The sequence below is a fragment of the Mandrillus leucophaeus genome, unplaced genomic scaffold (assembly GCF_000951045.1).
Source record: "Mandrillus leucophaeus isolate KB7577 unplaced genomic scaffold, Mleu.le_1.0 Scaffold117, whole genome shotgun sequence".
Lineage (NCBI taxonomy): Eukaryota > Metazoa > Chordata > Mammalia > Primates > Cercopithecidae > Mandrillus > Mandrillus leucophaeus.
In genome coordinates this window covers 1,827,841-1,847,143 of record NW_012099987.1, presented here as the reverse complement: position 1 = coordinate 1,847,143, position 19,303 = coordinate 1,827,841, and the positions used below count along the sequence as shown (strand labels likewise).

At 46.4% G+C, this 19,303-nt stretch overlaps 1 protein-coding gene across 2 annotated transcripts in view; it reads left to right on the top strand.

The window, feature by feature from the left end:
- The window catches only part of PIK3AP1 (phosphoinositide-3-kinase adaptor protein 1), a 138,288-nt gene that overhangs the window by 72,761 nt on the left and 46,224 nt on the right, over window positions 1-19,303 (top strand). For both annotated transcript variants that reach the window (XM_012000268.1, XM_012000272.1), the window contains 6 exons: window positions 798-934; window positions 4,864-5,008; window positions 6,077-6,219; window positions 6,344-6,476; window positions 8,885-9,081; window positions 12,084-12,273. In XM_012000268.1, the coding sequence (XP_011855658.1) occupies window positions 798-934; window positions 4,864-5,008; window positions 6,077-6,219; window positions 6,344-6,476; window positions 8,885-9,081; window positions 12,084-12,273 (945 nt within the window). The remainder of the gene's footprint in view (window positions 1-797; window positions 935-4,863; window positions 5,009-6,076; window positions 6,220-6,343; window positions 6,477-8,884; window positions 9,082-12,083; window positions 12,274-19,303) is intronic.

Here is a 19,303-nt window from a genome sequence, read left to right as displayed (position 1 = left end):
GAATGCTTTGATCTATCTCCAGAAAAGTGCAGGCAAATACATACACATGTGCATGCATGTGCACACACACACAATCTTGCACACAGCCTCAGAGGTAGGTCTATCAAAGAACAGATTCTGGTTAAGAGCCCCTACCTTAGAGCTCTGGCAGGTTCTCAGCAGCGTCTCATTCTGTGCCAATACCCCACACATTTTCTCACCCCTGCTCACCAGCCCTGACTCTGTGCATGCTCTAATCTTTCCATAGTACAGGTGTTGCCTGTGGAGCCTGGTTAGATTTGTCTAAAGTTTGTTGAAGATGATTGCTTTTCACTTTTGCTTCCAGAGGGGATACATTGGCTAGCCATAACCCGGAGACCTAGTGGCTTTCTGGACAGTGCAGGTTTTACTTGATGTTCTAAGAATGACCTTTAAGTGGGCAGTCTGTACTTGAACCCACCTAAGGGGAAATGGCCTTCCTTCTTTCCTCACTCCTCTTCATCCCTGCAGGAAGTCTGCAGGTAAAGCTACCGGAAACCCATTGGTTAAGACTAAACCTGCGGCGTCAGACTTTCTGGCTTTCCCCTCCACCATTGTCATCCTTCTTACTGTCATCCTGCCCTGTGGCCTGCATGCTGGTTGGCTTTTCTTCATTAGGTCCCCTTTCATGATTTCCTGAGTCGGTCCCTTCTGCTTGTATTGGTTTGACATTCAGAGCCGTTTCCTATTTTGCAATATTTGGGGCTCTCATGGGGTGGAACGTGTCCACCAGTTCTCCTTCCTGCCGTTCCCATTCAGCGGTGTCCTCTATTCTGTAGATTCTGGCTGTGACTCAGTCACTGACACGGAGCCTGAGGACGAGAAGGTTGTTTCCTACTCGAAGCAGCAGAGCCTGCCGACGGTGACTTCGCCTGGGAACCTGATGGTGGTGCAGCCGGACCGCATTCGCTGTGGGGTAGGCACTACTGGGGGCCTGGTAGCTGGATGTCAGCACTTGGGCTTTTCAAATGCATGCATTTACTGCAGTAAAGAGAGTGGGCTCTCCTGTTGCACCTCGGTATAATTGCAACCTTCCTTTGGGATTTCTTTTGGGTACCCTGTTACCTGGGCCCTGGAGACACCCAGTTCCCCTGAGTAAGAGAGAGACTAGCCCAGGGAGATGTGTGTCATCAGTCTAAGACTTCTGTTCTATGAATCAGTAATAACATAGAGCACCTAGGAGACCGTCCGACAGGAGCATTCCAGACACTAACGCTAACCCTCGTGTTAGAGGCCCGTGTCTGTTCCTGGTAGCCTGGTGCTGGGAGGAAGGAAATGCTTGTTGGACATCTGACAGCTTGCTTCTCCAACGCTGGCCACTGCCATGGCCCAAGGAAGTGCCTTGAAGCTTGATGGCTAAAACCCATTGGCCAATATTGCTTTTTAAAAGGATCAGATCAATGCCATACATCATATGACTAGCATTTTCAGGGGTGGGGCATACATTACAGATGACTTGAGTATGAGGGTTCAACTGATGAGCCACTGCCATTTGAATCCTACCCTAGTACTGATGGTTTTTCATTATTTTTCCTTTCCTAATTAAAAATGTGTGGCATTTATGATAGTTCAGGGCAGCAGAATGCTTCCTTTATGGATACAAGCTCTTTGCTAAGCTGGCTTTGTGGGCTCCTTGAGGCGAGAGGGCGTGGGAGCCTTGGCAGTGGGCAGCACTGGCTTCCTCACCCTTGTGGGTGGTTTTGTGCAGGCTGAGGCCATGAGGCATTGGGCAAGCACTTCCTACATGGGGTTGCCAACTGTTTCTTTGGGCCAGATTTAACTGATAGACATTGTACTCGTCTGTTTTCATGCTGCTGATAAAGACATACCTGAGACTGGGCAATTTACAAAAGAAAGAGGTTTAACTGGACTTCTGTGCCTCATGGCTGGGGAGGCCTCACAATCATAGCAGAAGGCGAGGAAGAGCAAAGGCATGTCTTACATGGATGGCAGCAGGCAAAGAGAGAGATAACTTGTGCAGGGGAACACCTCTTCATAAAACCATCAGAGCTCGTGAATCTCATTCACTATCATGAGAACAGCACAGGAAAGACCCACCCCCATAATTCAATCACCTCCCACCAGGTTCCTCTCACGTGGGAACTGTGGGAGTTACAATTCAAGATGAGATTTGGGTGGGGACACAGCCAAACCATATCAGACATGTTTGGTTTGGACTGCACAGTGTTTATTTATTTATTTTTTGAGACAGAGTCTCTCTCTGTCATCCAGGCTGGAGTGCAGTGGTGAGATCTCAGCTCACTGCAACCTCTGCTTCCCAGATTCAAGTAATTTTTGTGCCTCAGCCTCCCAAGTAGCTGGGATTACAGGCACACACTACCATGCCCAGCTAATTTTTTTTTTTTGTATTTTTAGTAGAGAGAGGTTTCACCATGTTGGCCTGGTTGGCCTCAAACTCCTGGCCTCAAGTGATCCATTCACCTCAGCCCCGCAAAATGCAGGGATTACAGACATGTGTCAACATGCCTGGCCTAGATTGCATAGTATTTTAAAAGTTAGGCATTGGCTGGGTGCAATGGCTCGCACCTGTAATCCCAAGACTTTGGGAGGCTGAAGCGGGTGGATCCCTTGAGCTCAGGAGTTTGAGACCAACCTGGGCAACATGGTGAGACTCCCATCTTTATTTTTATATTTTATTTTTAAAAATTATTTTTTAAAGTTAGGCATAAAAATCTGTGTTTCCAGCTTCCTTTGAATCAGAACCTGGTCATATTAGGCCTGAGACGACTGGCGGGGGCTGAGCAACCCTGTACATGGGCCGTGCATCCCCCAGTTGGCGGGTCCCCACAATCCCTGTTCTTTATACTCAGCCTGTCTCATTCCTTACCTTACTGGCCATGCCTTTGTGGACATTTCCATTTGAAATCTTCCCATGCCACTTCCTGCCTTCCCCATGCCCCTCTGGTCAGGCTGTTGGGTGCCCATGGGTAAAGGTGGGTTGGAACCAAAGCATTATCTCCTTCACTTTCCTCCATGATTTTTCCAGGCTTTCGTTCCTTCTCCTGTCTTGACTGCCTGCTATCCCAGGATTCTTGTTGCTAATTTCAGGCTTCTGGATCCTGGGGAGAGGGGAAGGGGCAGGCCAGGGTTGGGTCCTGACTGTCAGTAGGAAAGACACACATTCTCATTGGCTCCTCATGCTCCCTGGCAGAAGGTGTAGGTGGGACATGGCTGGGCCTGTAGCAGGAGGGATGACCACCACAGTACATGTGTGTGCAGCCTCAGCAGCCCCAGGAGCCAGGATCACCCCCACATCACCTGTCATAAAGTCCAAGCTTGCCACACCCTTTCATGACCCTTGTCATGAAGGGCTAATCTGAAGACTTTATAGCATAGTCTTAGGAGGAACACTTGGGGATTTGCTATGGCCAGGAATCTCTCCTTTCCCCGTGTTTTTTTGGAGAGTCTGCCCTCATCAGTTCAGACTGAGAGGCTCATTCCCCCACGTAACCAGCACAGCAGAGTCACTCCATTTGGCAGGCTTGGTGTGAGATCTTAAAGCAAGCTAAAAGAGCAATTCGTGGTGCTTGATGGTTTGGGAAAATTAATCCCCTGAGAAGTTCTTTTTGCCCAATGGTAAAATCCAGGACTGCATGAAGAGCAGAACCCAGGGGGGCTTCTCTCAGGCTGCAAGGTGCATGGCGTCTTGTTGTGATGCAGACTCTGCCTCAGTGGGGCCAGGAGGGGCCTGAGATTTTGCGTTTCTAACAAGCTTCCAAGGGATGCCAATGCTGCTGCTCCCTTGGCTCCACCTTGAGTAGCAAGACTGGTCTAGAGCAGGGCTTCTCAAGCTATTTGTGGCAAAGAACTTCTAAAAAGATGTCCAATTCTGAAATGGACCAATGATTTCATTAAAAACAATGCAACAGAAATGCTATCCAAAATGAAATAAAAAGACATATAAATGGCCAGGCACAGTGGCTCACACCTGTAATCCCAGCACTTTGGGAGGCCAAGGCAGACAGATCACCTGAGGTCAGGAGTTCGAGACCAGCCTGGTCAACATGGTGAAACCCTATCTCTACTAAACATACAAAAAGTAGCTGGGCGTAGTGGCAGGTGCTTGTAGTCTCAGCTACTAGGGAGGCTGAGGCATGAGAATCGCTTGAACCTGGGAAGATGGAGGTTGCAGTGAGCCGAGGTCGCACCACTGCACTGCAGCCTGGGTGACAGAGTGAAGCTCTGTTTCAAAAAAAAAGCCTATAAAGTGTCAGCCTTAAGTTTTTTGTTTTGTTTTGTTTTTTTATGTCTTTTTTTGAGACAGAGGCTTGCTCTGTTGCCCAAGCTGGAGTGCAGTGGCACGATCTTGACTCACTGCAACCTCTGCCTCCCGGGTTCAAGTGATTCTCCTGTCTGAGCCTCCTGAGTAGCTAGGACTACAGGCACCCACCAGAACTCCTGGCTAATTTTTGTATTTTTAGTAGAGGCGGGGTTTCACCATGTTAGCCAGGCCGATCTCAAACTCCTTACCTCGTGATCCGCCCACCTCGGCCTCCTAAAGCGTTGAGATTACAGGCGTGAGCCACCGTGCCCGGCCAAGTTTTACTATTATTATTATTGTTATTGTTATTATTATTATCAGCTTCAACAGACATAAAATGACTCCATCCAATTGCTATAAATATGTACTCTTTGTTTTTGTGACTTGTCTCATTAGGACTGGTAGCAAACAGTTCACTGCGCAGCACTGGACCACTGAGTCCACCCTGTCCCCAAGGACCCTCACTAGGTAGAGCTGGGGCAAGAGAGCTGGGGAGACCCTCGGGCCCAACACCCTACGGGGATCTGAGAGGAGAGGGGATAATGACTGGCCTCCCATTACAGGCAGAAACCACTGTCTACGTTATTGTGAGATGTAAGTTGGATGACAGTGTGGTGACGGAAGCAGAGTTTTCTCCTGAGGATTCTCCCTCTGTAAGGATGGAAGCCAAGCTGGAGAATGAGTACACCGTTTCCGTGAAAGCTCCCAGTAAGTAGTCCCCTGTGAATGTGATGCCATAGGGCTTCATTGCTTATTTGCTATGCTGTCACCAATGCCAGGTATTATCATTTTAAATATGTTTGCTACTTTGATATTTTGTTTTTTGTTGTTTGTGTTTTGTTTTTTGTTTTTTTTGAGATGGAGTCTCGCACTGTCACCCAGGCTGGAGTGCAGTGGTGCCATCTCGGCTCACTGCAGGCTCCGCCTCCCGGGTTCACGCCATTCTCCTGCCTCAGCCTCCTAAGTAGCTGGGACCACAGGCACCCACCACCATACCCGGCTAATTTTTTGTATTTTTAATAGAGCCAGGGTTTCACCATGTTAGCCAGGATGGTCTCTATCTCCTGTCCTAGTGATCTGCCTGCTTCAGCCTCCCAAAGTGCTGGATTAGAGGCGTGAGCCACTGCGCCTGGCTACTTTGATATTTTTTAAAGAGTGGTCCATTGTTTTCCTATGCATTTCTTTGATTACTAGTGTGGGTGAATATTTTTCCATGGTCTCTATTGTCGCATTTCCTCTTTGGTAAATCTCTGTGGTTGGTGTTATTTTTAATTTTCTCTTTCCCCCTCAAAACCCCTTCCTGTGGTATAGCATCCCGCCCGAGGGAGAGCGCGTAGTCATGACAGCAGCTCATGACTTGCAGTGAGCTAATTCAGCTGCCCCAATGTGGCAGAAACACAGTTTCACCTCCCATGATTTTTTCCCTCCTTCTGTGACCACTGGCCTTTGTGTAAAGTGCCTTAAACCTGAATTTTCTTCCTGTGCATTGAGGCACTGGGCCTACAGTAGTGGGTAAAAAGATGAAAATTTTTGAAAATTAAGTTGCAAACCCAATGAGGATAAATTGCTGTGGCCCAGAGCCCTGCCATGTGCTGGTTTACTCACCTGCTACCTCCACCCTTTCCCTCACTCCCGCCCCAGCTCACCTCCAAGATCTTTCTTCCAGCCCCCAATTAGTGTCCTCACTGCTTAGATGGAGTGTGTGTATCCACAGCCACTTTTCCCTGGATGCTTGTTTTTCCTGGGAATTTTGATAGCGTCTTTTCTTCTGTTCAGACCTTTCATCTGGGAACGTTTCTCTGAAGATATATTCTGGGGACTTAGTGGTGTGTGAAACCGTTATCAGCTATTATACTGACATGGAAGAAATTGGGAATTTATTGTCCAATGCCGCGAATCCTGTAGAATTCATGTGTCAGGTAAGGATATTGCAAGCCTGAGCTTTCTGGGCATGTAATTTCTGCTCATGGCTTATCAGTCTTGAATCTGAGGGATGGAAGAGAGCTGGATTTCAGGTCTGACCATCTTCACTTTTGTATTCAGGCCTTTAAAATTGTGCCCTACAACACAGAGACCCTTGATAAACTGCTCACCGAATCCCTGAAGAACAATATCCCTGCAAGCGGACTGCACCTCTTTGGAATCAACCAGCTGGAAGAAGAAGATATGATGACAAGTAAGTCGACAGTCAAACCTCAGGAAACCAGCGTGGGCTGATTCCAGCCTGCTGGTTTTAGCATCCCATCAACATATGCCTTTACCTTCTGCTGTAACTCTTCTGGGTCCCTTCTCTATAACCTATCCTGTGGTAAGGACTCATTCTTGACTGGGTAGCCTCATTCTTCTAAATTGCAATCTGAATACTTTACCCCCTTCTCAAAACACATGTGGTGGCTTACGGAGGAGTAGGAATTGAGTGATTTTAAATCGGTTTGGCGTAAGCTAATGGAGCTCGTAATGATTATTCCTCATAGGGATAGTGTGAGGAACAGATAAGCTAAGTACTGTCAGGGGAGGTTCCCATTTGCCTTCTAGATAAAATCCAAACTGCTTAACCTGTAAACAAGCGCTCATCTCTCTCCACACTCCCTCTTGTCTTTTCTATGCTTTGATCTGCAGGAGGTATGAGCTTTTTTCACCTGTCTTTTGCCACTTAGACTCATGGAAAGACAGTCCTTCCTCCCTGCCTTGGTTGCTGTTTACCTGGCTAACTTCTCTTACTTCCCTGTAGCAGCTTAGGTAGCACTTCCCCTAGAAGGCCTTCTCCAGACCTCCAATAGGTTCCATTCACCTGCTTTGGCAACCCCCGACCACCAGTACGTTGTTTGCCATTGACCTAGCACTCCTCAGCTGTGTCTGTCTTCTTTGCTAGGCTGTCTGCTCAGTGAGAGCTGGAACTGTTCCTGGGCAGCTGGCTCTTTGTAGGCTCTAAACAAGTCCTTGTTTAATGGGGGAGGAGCAGCCTCTTGTGCACGTGTGACATGCTGGGAGCTGGGAGAGTCACACCCCTTGCACAGGGATGGTGCTTGGTGTGACCGGATGCCTATTGTAGTGTTTTGGTGGACACTACCATTCCTTCATGCTATGGTTGCACTACACAAATGGGACCCAAGTCTCTGGTTACCTTCTGCCTACGGTCCATCCTTCTACAGTCTAAGAGAACCATAAGGATGAGGTTACATGACCTTCAAGGCCTTCTCCTGGGGGATTCTCTTTCGTATTGCCTCTCCCCATCTTCCTACTATGGAATGTTCTTGCAGCACTTTTGTAGATGTGACTATTCTCTATTAAGCTTGGGGCTTAGGAGGAAGTATTTCATAACCTGACAGTCTGGGATCCTGGAAATACTTTCAGACCCTTCATTCCAAGGATCATATTTGAAATAGAAGGCTAGGTTTGTCATGTTAAAAAATATACATTTGTATATAAATATATATCTATAAAGTTGTTATAAAGTTGTTGGGCTTAAAAATAAATGTTTATAAAAAAAGAGATTTGTCCCCAGCTCCGCAAACACAAACATGTCCATTTTCTTAGTTGAGTTTAACTTGCTATATTCAGATGTCAGTGGGTGGAGGGGTCCGTGGGGACCCAGCACCTCTCTGGAGTACTTTGCTTTCCACCAATTAGAGAGTGAACTGATGTCCTGGCGGGGCTTGTGTGCATTAAGACCAACGTTCAAAATCTCTCCTAAATAAGAACCCTGCTGAATACTATCTTATGAATCCTCCCAGGTCCTTTTGAGATAGTCTGGAAGTATTTTCTGGTTGAGAACTAAAGGCTGCGAGAAGTCTAAGGAACATACCCAGGATTACTTGGTGTACTTATCATGAAATTAGGAATAAGGGCTAAGAGGATGAACTTCTTTCTTTTAATCAGCATGAAACAATAGCTTTAAAAAATACATGCTTTGAACTTTGCAGAGAAGTTCAAAACATGATTCCTATTGTACTTTGGGGCTGCTAGCTAAGCCTTTAAAAAAACCCAGCACATTTTGCATTGGTACTTTTTGTCAGGATTTTCCAGTCCTGTTAGAGAAGATGGTAGGGTATTCATTATTAGATTTGCTAATTAATTAAAATGTTATGGCCGGGTGTAGTGGCTCATGCCTGTAATCCCAGCACTTTGGGAGGCTGAGGCAGGTGGATCACTTGAGGTCAGGAGTATGAGACCAGCCTGGACAACGTGGTGAAACCCCATCTCTACTCAAAATACAAAATTTAGCTGGGCGTGATGCACATCTGTAATCCCAGCTACTTGAGAGGCTGAAGCAAGATAATCTCTTGAACTTGGGAGGCAGAGGTTGCCGTGAGCCAAGATCATGCCACTGCACTCCAGCCTGGGTGACAGAGCAAGACTCCATCTCAAAAAAAAAAAAAAAAAGTATTTCCTGTGCATCTGAGGACATGATCTTCAGTGGTGTCCTGAAGGAAGCTGTTAGGTGTTGTTAGGTCAGAAAATCAATAAGTAATGGCTGAGTGCCTACTGTTGCCATGCTAGTCTTGGCAGCTTCATCTCCATGAACAAGGGCACCCTGTGCTTTTATTTTTATCTGTCAATTAAGTTTTCCTTGATAATTTTCAGATCAGAGGGATGAAGAGCTGCCCACCCTGTTGCATTTTGCTGCGAAGTATGGACTGAAGAACCTCACTGCCTTGTTGCTCACCTGCCCAGGAGCCCTGCAGGCATACAGCGTGGCCAACAAGCATGGCCACTACCCCAACACCATCGCCGAGAAACATGGCTTCAGGGACCTGCGGCAGTTCATCGATGAGTATGTGGTAAGGTCAAGGCAGGAGGGTCCCAGGATTGGAAATGCGCGCTGTGATAGGATGGCTGCCCTTTCACCCAAAATACGAATAGATTTTATCTCTAGCATGTCCTCATGTGCCTCTTCTGGCTGTGGGTAGTATGTGTGGGCTTAAGAAATGAGGTCTAGAGTCACATGGACCTGGGTCCAAATTCCTGTACCAACCCTTGTTAGCCTTGTGATGTTGGGTAAGTCACGTATCCTCTCTCAGTTTCCTAATATGCAGAAGGAAGATAATCATAGTTCGAGTCATAGAGTTCTTTTGAAGGTAAAATGGAATCATTTTGTATTAAGCACTGAGGTTCACCCTCAAAGAATTTACAGAAACCTTTATAGAGTGAATCTGCTGAAAGTAGAGGCTGATACCTCCCCCCACCTCCCCACCTGCCTCCAGGGCACCTTGGTGGGATGCTCCCAGCTGCCTCGCCCACATTCAGGGCCCGGTGAACTGTATTAGGCTTGGTTTCTTCTTTAGCAGAGACCACAATAAAGCTATGCACCTGGAAGGCATCAGGGCAGCAACTCTGAGGCCCACCTCCTGCTGACAGCCTCGCTTTCTCTTTCTAACCCCCTGCCTGGATCCCATCTTAAGACAGGCAGGCACACCCAGTTTATCTGATCATCTGGTTTGGGGCCCTCAGCTCCTCCTCGAACACTGACTTCTGGGTCCTTCTTTGAGGCTGATCGCACCCCGTGTCTACCTCTTATTCCATGCCCCAGTATGGCCTCTGATGCCTGGGAAGCAGCTGCTCTTCCTGATGCCAGTCCTTTGTGGTTTTCCTCCTTCTTCACAGACTCCCAGAGGGTACCTGAGAATAGCTCAGCCTCTGGCATGGGGCTGTGACCTCACAGGGAGCAATAAACACAGCCCAGTCTTGCTGTCGACCTCCAGACAGGAGGGAGCCTGACATCTCCCCAGAAACTTAACTCTCTGCTCTGTGTTGGAAAATCTACAAGACAGTGATTCATGGAGGCACACAGAGGGGACTTCCCAGTGTTTACAGGTGTATAAGTATTTTGAATAAAATGGTGTGAGTCCTTTTTTTGGGCATCACTGACACAAATAAGGCTAAAAGGTGCTCTCAGTCTGGGTGTATTTACTCAGTTTTTTCTTAAAGTCACAAATGTACCAAATGTAGCATTTCATTTCCATGCCAATAGTTTTTATTAATAACCTACTGTGTTCATATTAGTAACTAGTATTTATTGAATGTATTTGATTTGAAAATGTATTATCTCATTTAATCCCCACCACAATCCTTTGAAGTTGACAGTATTGAGAGCCAATACTTTACAAAAGAGGAAAACGGCTTAGAAAGGCAAAGTCATTGTGCTTAGGGCCACAAACTATTCAGGGCAGAGATAGGATTTGCACCTAGTTTGATACTAAAGCCAGGGCTTGTTATCCTGTTGTATTTAACTGGCATGTTGAAAGATGCACTTTCAGTTGGTGCTGAAGTTAATCTAGGTCATAGTGTCTTTGCTTTCTTCCTATGGTCACCTTCAACCAATGCAGCTTCAGCATTCTGATCAAAAGACTGTCCCTTTGTGTTGCTTATGGCCTCTTAGAACTGTCCCATTTCCTTTTGTCACCACATCAAAACCAAAGGCCAGATCTTGAATCTCCAACATTTCACAGCTGTCGTCTGGCTTATTATCGTGAGGAAACTAACGAAGTGTCAATCAAATATTAGTTATCTTAGGGTAGTGGTGGTGAAAATGAGGATTTTTATGGGTTGATGCTGAAATAAAGATTGTGAAACACCAAAGTTTCTTACCAGGAAAAGTTGTGCAGAGGTTTCAGGGAAGTCACCTCTCTGGCTTCACAATCACATGGAAGCAGGATGGCAGTGGGAGGTGGGGGAGAACCTTTCTGATGTCAGGACACTTTCTCCAAGATCATCTCTCCTTCTGGGCACACAGGATATAAAATTGAGGCCCGAACCCCTGGAAACGGTCAGGGTTCCTGACAGTTTGGAGGAGCCTGCGAAAGGACCAGGGGCTAGTGTGCCAAGCTGCGGAGTGAGCTCTGACTGCACACAGTGCGAGAACACCTTAGCTGCATTCCTGTTCAGCTCATTTGAATTTCTGCGTGGCTAGTCAGGAAAGGTCACACCTTCTTGTGTCATTTTTTCCCTTTGGAGGAACCACTAGGGTGTGGAAGAAAGATCAAAGATCGGATTGCAAGCCCTTGAGTAAGAGACTAGATTTTTGTGAGCTTTGCTTTTCTGGTCTGTAAACTAGGGAATATTATACCTTTCTCTAGCAGTAGTGGAATGGATTACAGGAGATAGGGTATAGACAAATACCTAGCCTCGCACCTGACATTTAAAAGGTGCTCATGGGAAAGTTTTTTTTTAATTATTATTATTTTTTAGACAGAGTCTTGCTCTGTTGCCCAGGCTGGAGTGCACTGGTGCGATCTTGGCTCACTGCAACCTCCCCCTCCTGGATTCAAGCAATTCTCATGCCTTGGCCTCCTGAGTAGCTGGGATTCCAAGCGTGCTCTACCATGCCCGGCTAATTTTTGTATTTTTAGTAGAGATGAGGTTTTGCCATTTTGGCCAGGCTGGTCTTGAACTCCTGACCTCAGGTGATCCACTCACCTTGGCCTCCCAAAGTCCTGGAATTACAGGTGTGAGCCACCACACCTGGCCATGGGAAAGTAATTTTTAATTTGTATCCTCTGGTCAGTGGACATTTAGTGAGTATCTCCTGAGTGCCTAACTCTGTGCTTAGTGTTGTAGGAAGATGCGAAGATTAAAACAAAAACATAAAAGAAACTAAAAAAAGGTGGGAAGCTTGGCCTCAAGGAGCATTCAGTCAGGCGGGAAAATACAAATACACACAACCAATTGCAATCCTGACTCATGGGAACCTTTACTTTGCTGGCCACAAGTGCCTTTGGGGGCCAAGTTCTACCCAGAAAGCTAGGCGGCCTCAGTGCGCCGTGGGTCTCGTCTTCTCTTTCAGGAAACGGTGGACATGCTCAAGAGTCACATTAAAGAGGAACTGATGCAAGGGGAGGAGGCTGACGCTGTGTACGAGTCCATGGCCCACCTTTCCACAGACCTGCTCATGAAATGCTCGCTCAACCCCGGCTGTGACGAGGATCTCTATGAGTCCATGGCTGCCTTCGTCCCAGCTGCCACTGAAGACCTCTGTAAGTAGCACGACCCAGTTCTGCTTCCACCTTTCTGCTGAGAAACAGCTTTTCTCATTCCAGTTGACGACAGCGTGGGGCAGTCCCTACTTACCCTCACTTCACCCCAGAGAGATGAAGGTCCTGTTTTACACAAAGCTAGGGCTGGAGTCATGGCTGTGACAAGCAGAATTCTTCTCCAAACTTCCTCTGTTGTGACTGCTGGGAGAGTTTAAGCAAATATCTGGAAGTCACAATTGATGAAGTCATTGCCTCATGATCTGAGAGGCCAAATCGGTGGCTCTCAGCCCTCAGTCTCCATGGGTCCTTTTTATAACAAACATGTTGTAATACCCCCTTTTCTACTCTGACATGAGGTTTATGTATTATATAACCTACCTACATATAAAATTCTCAGAAATCAAATATACTGCCCTACTTGAAATAGGAAAGAGAAATTAAAGAAGAGGACATGCTCAAACATGCCTGCACCAGAAGTCATGACAAAATAGTCAGATGCAGACACACTCAGAATCACTGTGAACATTATGGCTTCAAACATTGACTGACACACGTCTGCAGTCTTGGTGGCTCAAATGATGGGAACAATGTTGGCACTGGCATCTGGATTTTCCTAGATGATGAACAACTCTATGATTTCCTTTCCATTTTCATAGAAATTGAATTTCTAACAAATTAAGTGCAAAAATAAGATGTGTTTATATGTGAAACAGTTTAGGTTCTAGGCTCAGAAAATAATAAGCAGATTTTTTGAGGGCGAGGGGTAATTTGATTTTATTGCATTAATATATAGTAAACTTATTTTCAAAATATTCTTCAGGATCATGATTTTTCTTGTAAACTGTTTACAAACTTTGCCCATATTTTATTATCTTGTTTTTTCCAATGCAAAGTAATACATTTTGACAAAAGTGAATGAGCAGTAAAAGTTCCCCTCCAGCACCTAAACTCAAAACAAAATAGGAATGTATAACTGAGTTGAGAGAAGTTATGTGACTTGTGACTCCCAGCCAATATGGCATTAGTAATAATTAGTAATAAAATGATAGGTATATTTGTTTATATTTTTGCCTTGTATCTGCTGACATTAAATTTAAAAATATACACATACATGTACAGATACACAGATGTGCAGAAATATACATAAAGGTATAAATATGTATCATAAGTGCTTTTTAAAACTTAAATGTATGTCTAGAGGAATATTTGAAAGTCACGAGGGACGTGAAACACCTCTTCAATGGGCAGGGCTGTCCCACACATGGCAGGATGTCTAGGGTCCTTCCCCCTTTTACTAAATGCCATCTCCTTGGTGACCACCCAAAACACCCTCATAGATTTTTCCAAATGCCCCAGGGGGGCAGTGCCACCACGCTTGAGAACCACTGATCTAGGTAACAGTGGATGTGATCTCCACGCACATACTGGAGTTGAAGCAGGAGACCCACACAGCAGGCCCTCTAAGAGGCTTATTCATGTGTTACCATCATTCGCTATCAAATGCTAAGCATGTGGAGGCACCACTGGAGACTTAACCCTCCTTCCCTATGGGTTTCATTAATAGATTCAAGAAAGAGAAGTATCCACCAAGGTATCAACATTATGGATGGGGAAGTTTCTGGAATGGGCTAGATTGAGTATTACAAGCCTTCAGCCTGAAAAGAAGACAGTAGGGCCCTGGGCCCACAGGGAGGCGGGCCTGACTTTCCCATCCGTGAACTCATGGAAGAGCAGGCGCCAACAGGGTGCCTTGGAGAGAAGGCATAGGTTGATCAGAGGGCCAGAGGCAGTCTCTGATGCCAGCAAGCCTTTGACACCGATCCCAGAACCTGCAAGATGTGGTCCAGTGGTTGTTTAGGTGTTTGTCAGTTAGATTGGGTGCTCCTTTAGGGGAAAGAGCAGTAAAAGCTCCCTCCAGCACCTAACTGGGAGGCTTGGAAGTGCTGGTGGAAGCTCTTCCCAAATGAGCTGTGCCTTGGCATGGATGTGGGGAGAGAAAGCATCATCACTACCATCCACACCCTTGATCTCACTGAAGTCCGAAAGCTACCCCACTAGGATGCTTTTCTTACCTGCACTTTACAAATGGGGAAACAGAGGCACAGAGGGACTGAACATTCCCAAAGTGTCACAGCCAATCAGTGATAGAGCCCAGATTTGAATCCAGATTTCTCTGTCATTAGGACCATATTCTGTATACTGTGGCAGAAATTGTTATCCAACACCACGCATTTTAGTCGTGGTTCCTTTTGGAAAAACCATCTAGCCTCTATAGCCTTTCTTCCCCTATCTGCAACTCCAGATATTGGATAACAAAGCAGCCTCTGGCGCCCCCTAGCCTTGCCCATCATCCTATCCATATACTCAATAAGCATTTCTGGAGCATCTAGCACATTTCAGTTACTGATCTCTTCTGGTTGTTGGAGATACAGGCAGGGAAGTGGGTAGGACCAATCCTTTCCATTGTGGAATAGGGACTCACTCACAAAAGAACACTTGGAGAACCACCAGTAGCCACTTGAATCTGGAGACTGCATCATCCTTTCTGCCCTGTGTCTTTGCTATGAAACTACTGGACAATTAAAGAAAGCCCTACTTTATTGGCAGTTTAGTGTTGACAGAGCCTTACACTTGTTGTCCCCCTGGATATTCTAACACATGCCGTGCTCCCACCACAGCACTGGAAACCTGCAGGGAATGCCAAAGGTGTCTCTCCCATTATTCCTGGTCTGCTGGGCCCCTCACAGCAGGATCGGTGAGGTTTACCAGGGCTTCCCAAGGCAGCAGTGTGCTGTGGAGCTAGCCTGGTTTGTAGCCAACTGGCAACTTGTAAAGTCACCAGGGCCAGGGGGCTTCTGGGTGCCGTGGAGCTGGAAGGAGGCTACCAGTGGGGGAGGCAGGCTGTCAAATTTGGCTGCTTTTTGCATAGGAAAAGGAAACTCACCGCATTTTTCTTTTTCCTTCCTTCCTTCCTGCCTGCCCTTTTTTTTTTTTTTTTTTTGAGACAAGTTCTGGCTCTATTGCTCAGGCTAGAGTGCAGTGGCACAATGCCAGCAATCCCAGCTCCCTGTAACCACTGCCTCCCGGCTCAAGCCGTCCTCCCACCTAAGCCTCCCGAGTTACTGGGACTACAGGCATGAACCACCATGCCCAGTTAATTTTTTGTATTTTTCATATAGATGGGATTTTGTGATGTTACCCAGGCTGGTCTTGAACTTGTGAGCTCAAGCAATCCGTCTGCTTTGGCCTCCCAAACCAAAGTGTTCCAAGTTATTCCAAGTGCTGCCAGGTGTTTCAAGTTATTACTCTGCTGGGATTACAGGCGTGAGCCATCGTGGCCGGCCCACATTTTTCATTTCCCTGATTATATGAACTCTGAATTTTCTGACTCTAGACATGGTTTGGTTTGTGTTTCTGTCCCTGTGGCTGTCAAGTTTAACCTTGAGAATGATCGCTTACCTCCTGGCTCAGAAGCAGCAGCAACTTGGACTTGGGGAGGAATAATTCATTTTCCTAAGGGTGGCTCAGTAGGTGACAAAGTAGCTTAATTCATAAAGAAGTAGGATAAAGGACAAACTGCTAAATCTAAAATGCGTATTTGCAGCACCCCCCAGCAGAGTAATAACTTGGAACACCTGGCAGCCCTTTCAAAGTCCACGGACTGCCTGTGTCTCCGTGATCTCACCTGACCACCCTAGGGTTTAGTGCATAGGATGATCTCTGTTTCACAGGAAAGAAAACTAAGGCTCCAAGATTTAGTAACTTACCTAAGTCCCATCAAGGGAGGACTGGATCAGGAATCTGTGTCTTCGAATTCCCAGGAGGCAAATCTGTCTGCTGTCCCACTGGAATATAGGGCTCTCCTGGCCTGCTCTTCTAGGGTCTGCATTTGTCAGCCCTGAGATAGACACTTATACAGGGGCTATTTCTAAATGTCTAGATTGCCACATTTATCAGTGCCCCACCATTGACTGTGGTAACCCTAGAGGCTGAAAATAACCATATTAAGGAAATTAGGCTGTGTTCATTCACTCACTCGCTCACTCATTGATTCGCTCACAGAACAAACATTATAGGGTGGCAGGCTTTAGGCCGGTTTCAGACCACTGCTTTGGAGATCACCTAACTGTTGTTGGGACAAATCTTTCTGACTTGAGTTTGGGAAAGGGGTGGTAATGAGGTTGCTTCTCCAAAGAGAATCCAAGGCAACCACCTGAGTTGGAAGGTTATAGGGGAAGCTCCCAGTGTTAACTGAAATGGGGTTGGAGAGGGGTGTTGGGTTCTGACCATGAGATCGTACAATTCTGCTCCAATCTCTCCTTCCCCTGAACTTGCTTGCGTGGGTGTACACACACACACACACACACACACACACACACACACACACACACACACGCACACACGTCACACTCACAAGTCTTTAGTTTAGATATACTGCCACCAGGTGGTAACTACGTGTCTTTGTTATCAAACCTTCAACTTCGCTCCCAATTCTCTTGAGAATTTTTTGATCAAGGCCCCACAGATCAGTCGGGCATGGTGGCTCATACCTGTAATCCCAGCATTTTGGGAGGCTGAGGCGGGAGGATTGCTTGAACCCAGGAATTTGAGACCAGCCTGGGCAGCATAGTAAGACCTCGTTTCTGCAAAAAAATTTTAAAAAATTAGCTGGGCGTGGTGGCACATGCCTGTGGTCCCAGCTACTCAGGAGGCTCTGGTGGGAGAATTGCTTGAGTCTGGGCATTCAAGGCTGCAGTGAGCCATGACTGCGCCACTGCATTCCAGCCTGCTAACAAAATGGGACCCTGTCTCAAAAAAAAAAAAAAAAAAAAGACCCCACATATTTAAAGCATCAACTTCCACACCTTATTATGTAAGAGATAAAATGTCTTTATTGAGGACAAGCTTATGCAAACATTAAATAAAACTCCAGGCAAATGTCCGTGGGTGTTTTCACTATCTCCTCATCTTTTTCTGTCTTAGTTCTTTGTCCCCTGCCCTTACCTTGGAGAATGATATGGTAAGTCCTGGTGGTCCCTGGACCTAGGTGATTAATTTTGTGTTGAAAGCTTGCCCAGTGACTGGTCACCTCTCTGAGGCTCTGGGTAGAATGGCCTTGGGAGCCAATTCTGGGAGGCCCTTGTCCAGTCTGTTTCCAAGGTAATCTGCTTTGTGGGTTGTAGCTTTGCTTCAATACCTGAGAGCCTCATTTTTCTTCCACAAAGCGAAAGGAACGAAAGGAGAAAGGTGTTATCATCTTGCCGTTAGAAACTGCAGACTCACTAATCAATCCCAGAGGACTGTTCTGCTCCATGTTACCCCTGCACTGAACTTTTCTTCTGAACCCCTGATCCCTACCTCATGGTTCTGTAGCTCAAGTGTTTATGTAGTGGAGAGCTGACTTAGCTCTAGCTAACTTGCCAGCTTCCCTTAGCAACCTCCTTGGTAACTGACATCTTTGTAACAGATCATTTCCTGCAGTGTTTTCTTTACCTGATCTCTCTGATTACAGCCCCTCTCTGCAAGCTGGGTTCTGTCTGAGCTGGGGGCACACTTGGGGACTGTAAAGAACCTCACAGCCCAGCCCTGTAGGTCTGAAACCAACTGAAGAATGATTTGTATGCAAAATGACTACATTACTGGTTTGCTTATGGGACATACTGTCTTTCCTATCTGCATCCTTTTCTCTCAGGAGCCTCCCTCCCTGTGACTGCTGAGGCTCTGTCATCCTCCTGCCATCCCTTTTGGGAGGATTCTGGCGAGTAGAGCCAAGAGATGCCTCAAGACCCGTGGGCCTGGGTGCACAGCATGAATTCTCACCTGCAAGGACAGAACCCACTGGGGAGCAGGGAGATGAGCTCAGCGTACCTCCTGACTTCTTGTTGCTTTTTGCTCCTCCATAAATACACGAACTATGTTGGGGACATAGGGACTTAGTGAAAGCATGCTGGATTGAATGTTTTAAAAAGATAAAATCCCCATCGCCAGCAGCAACCTTGCTCTCCTCTGAACCTGCACAGCTTGCAGGTCACGCTTTCCTTGGGACACTGCACACACATCCCCTGGGGCTCTAGTTATATATAGGCTTCTCTGGTCACCCTCTCCTGGCCTCGATAGGAAGCATGTCTTACAGCTTTGTATCATCCATAGTGCCCATCCCAGTGCTGTACACAATAGGTGTTCAACGATTTCTTGAATTTGAGCTACCAGAAAATAAGATGTAATTCTCGACTTTGTGGGTGGAATAGTGTGTCGGTATTCCAGTGCAAAGACCTCACCCGCCTGATAGGTGGTACTGAGACATCTGTTAGGTGTCCCCGAGTGTGGGACATCTCAGGATGGCAGTAACTCCATTGGTCACTACAAGCTGCCTTTTCTTTCATGTTCCCATGCACTTGATTCTTCCTTCTGCCTAAATTGCCTTTCTCTTTTCTCAGCTTGGGAAATGCCCAGATTCCTTCACAAAGCCCAGATGCCTTCATATTCATGTGTTCGTTTGTTTTTCCTTTATTAGTTTGTTCATTCATCCATTCAACAAATATTTATGAAACCTCTCGTGTTTAAATCACGCTGTGCTAGGTGATGATGAGTCATTAAACAAGCTGGCATGAAACTTGCCTTTCAAAGCTTACATTCTAGTGAGAGAGCTGGATGTTAAACAAAAACACCACATAACTGAATATATAACCACAAACTGTGACAGTGCTATGGAGGAAAAGGACACTGCTTTGAGAATGCAGGTGGGGCTGTGTTCAGGTGGGCTACCACATGGGACTCACTGCACAGCACCACAAATGCATCCCATAGACTCACTCCTGCATGGCAGAGGGTCTTTGTGCTTGCCGGGGGTACTGTATTGAGGCATTTGTCTGCATAAGAAAACCACAGAACTTGTTTGCAGCTTCTCCTAAACTATTTATCCTCAGTCCTTTCTTCATTGCCAATGTCAACCATCACTCATTAGCCCTGTAACGTTACACTGCTATTCTCGTGTGTGTGTGTGTGTGTGTGTGTGTGTGTATCTTAGTCT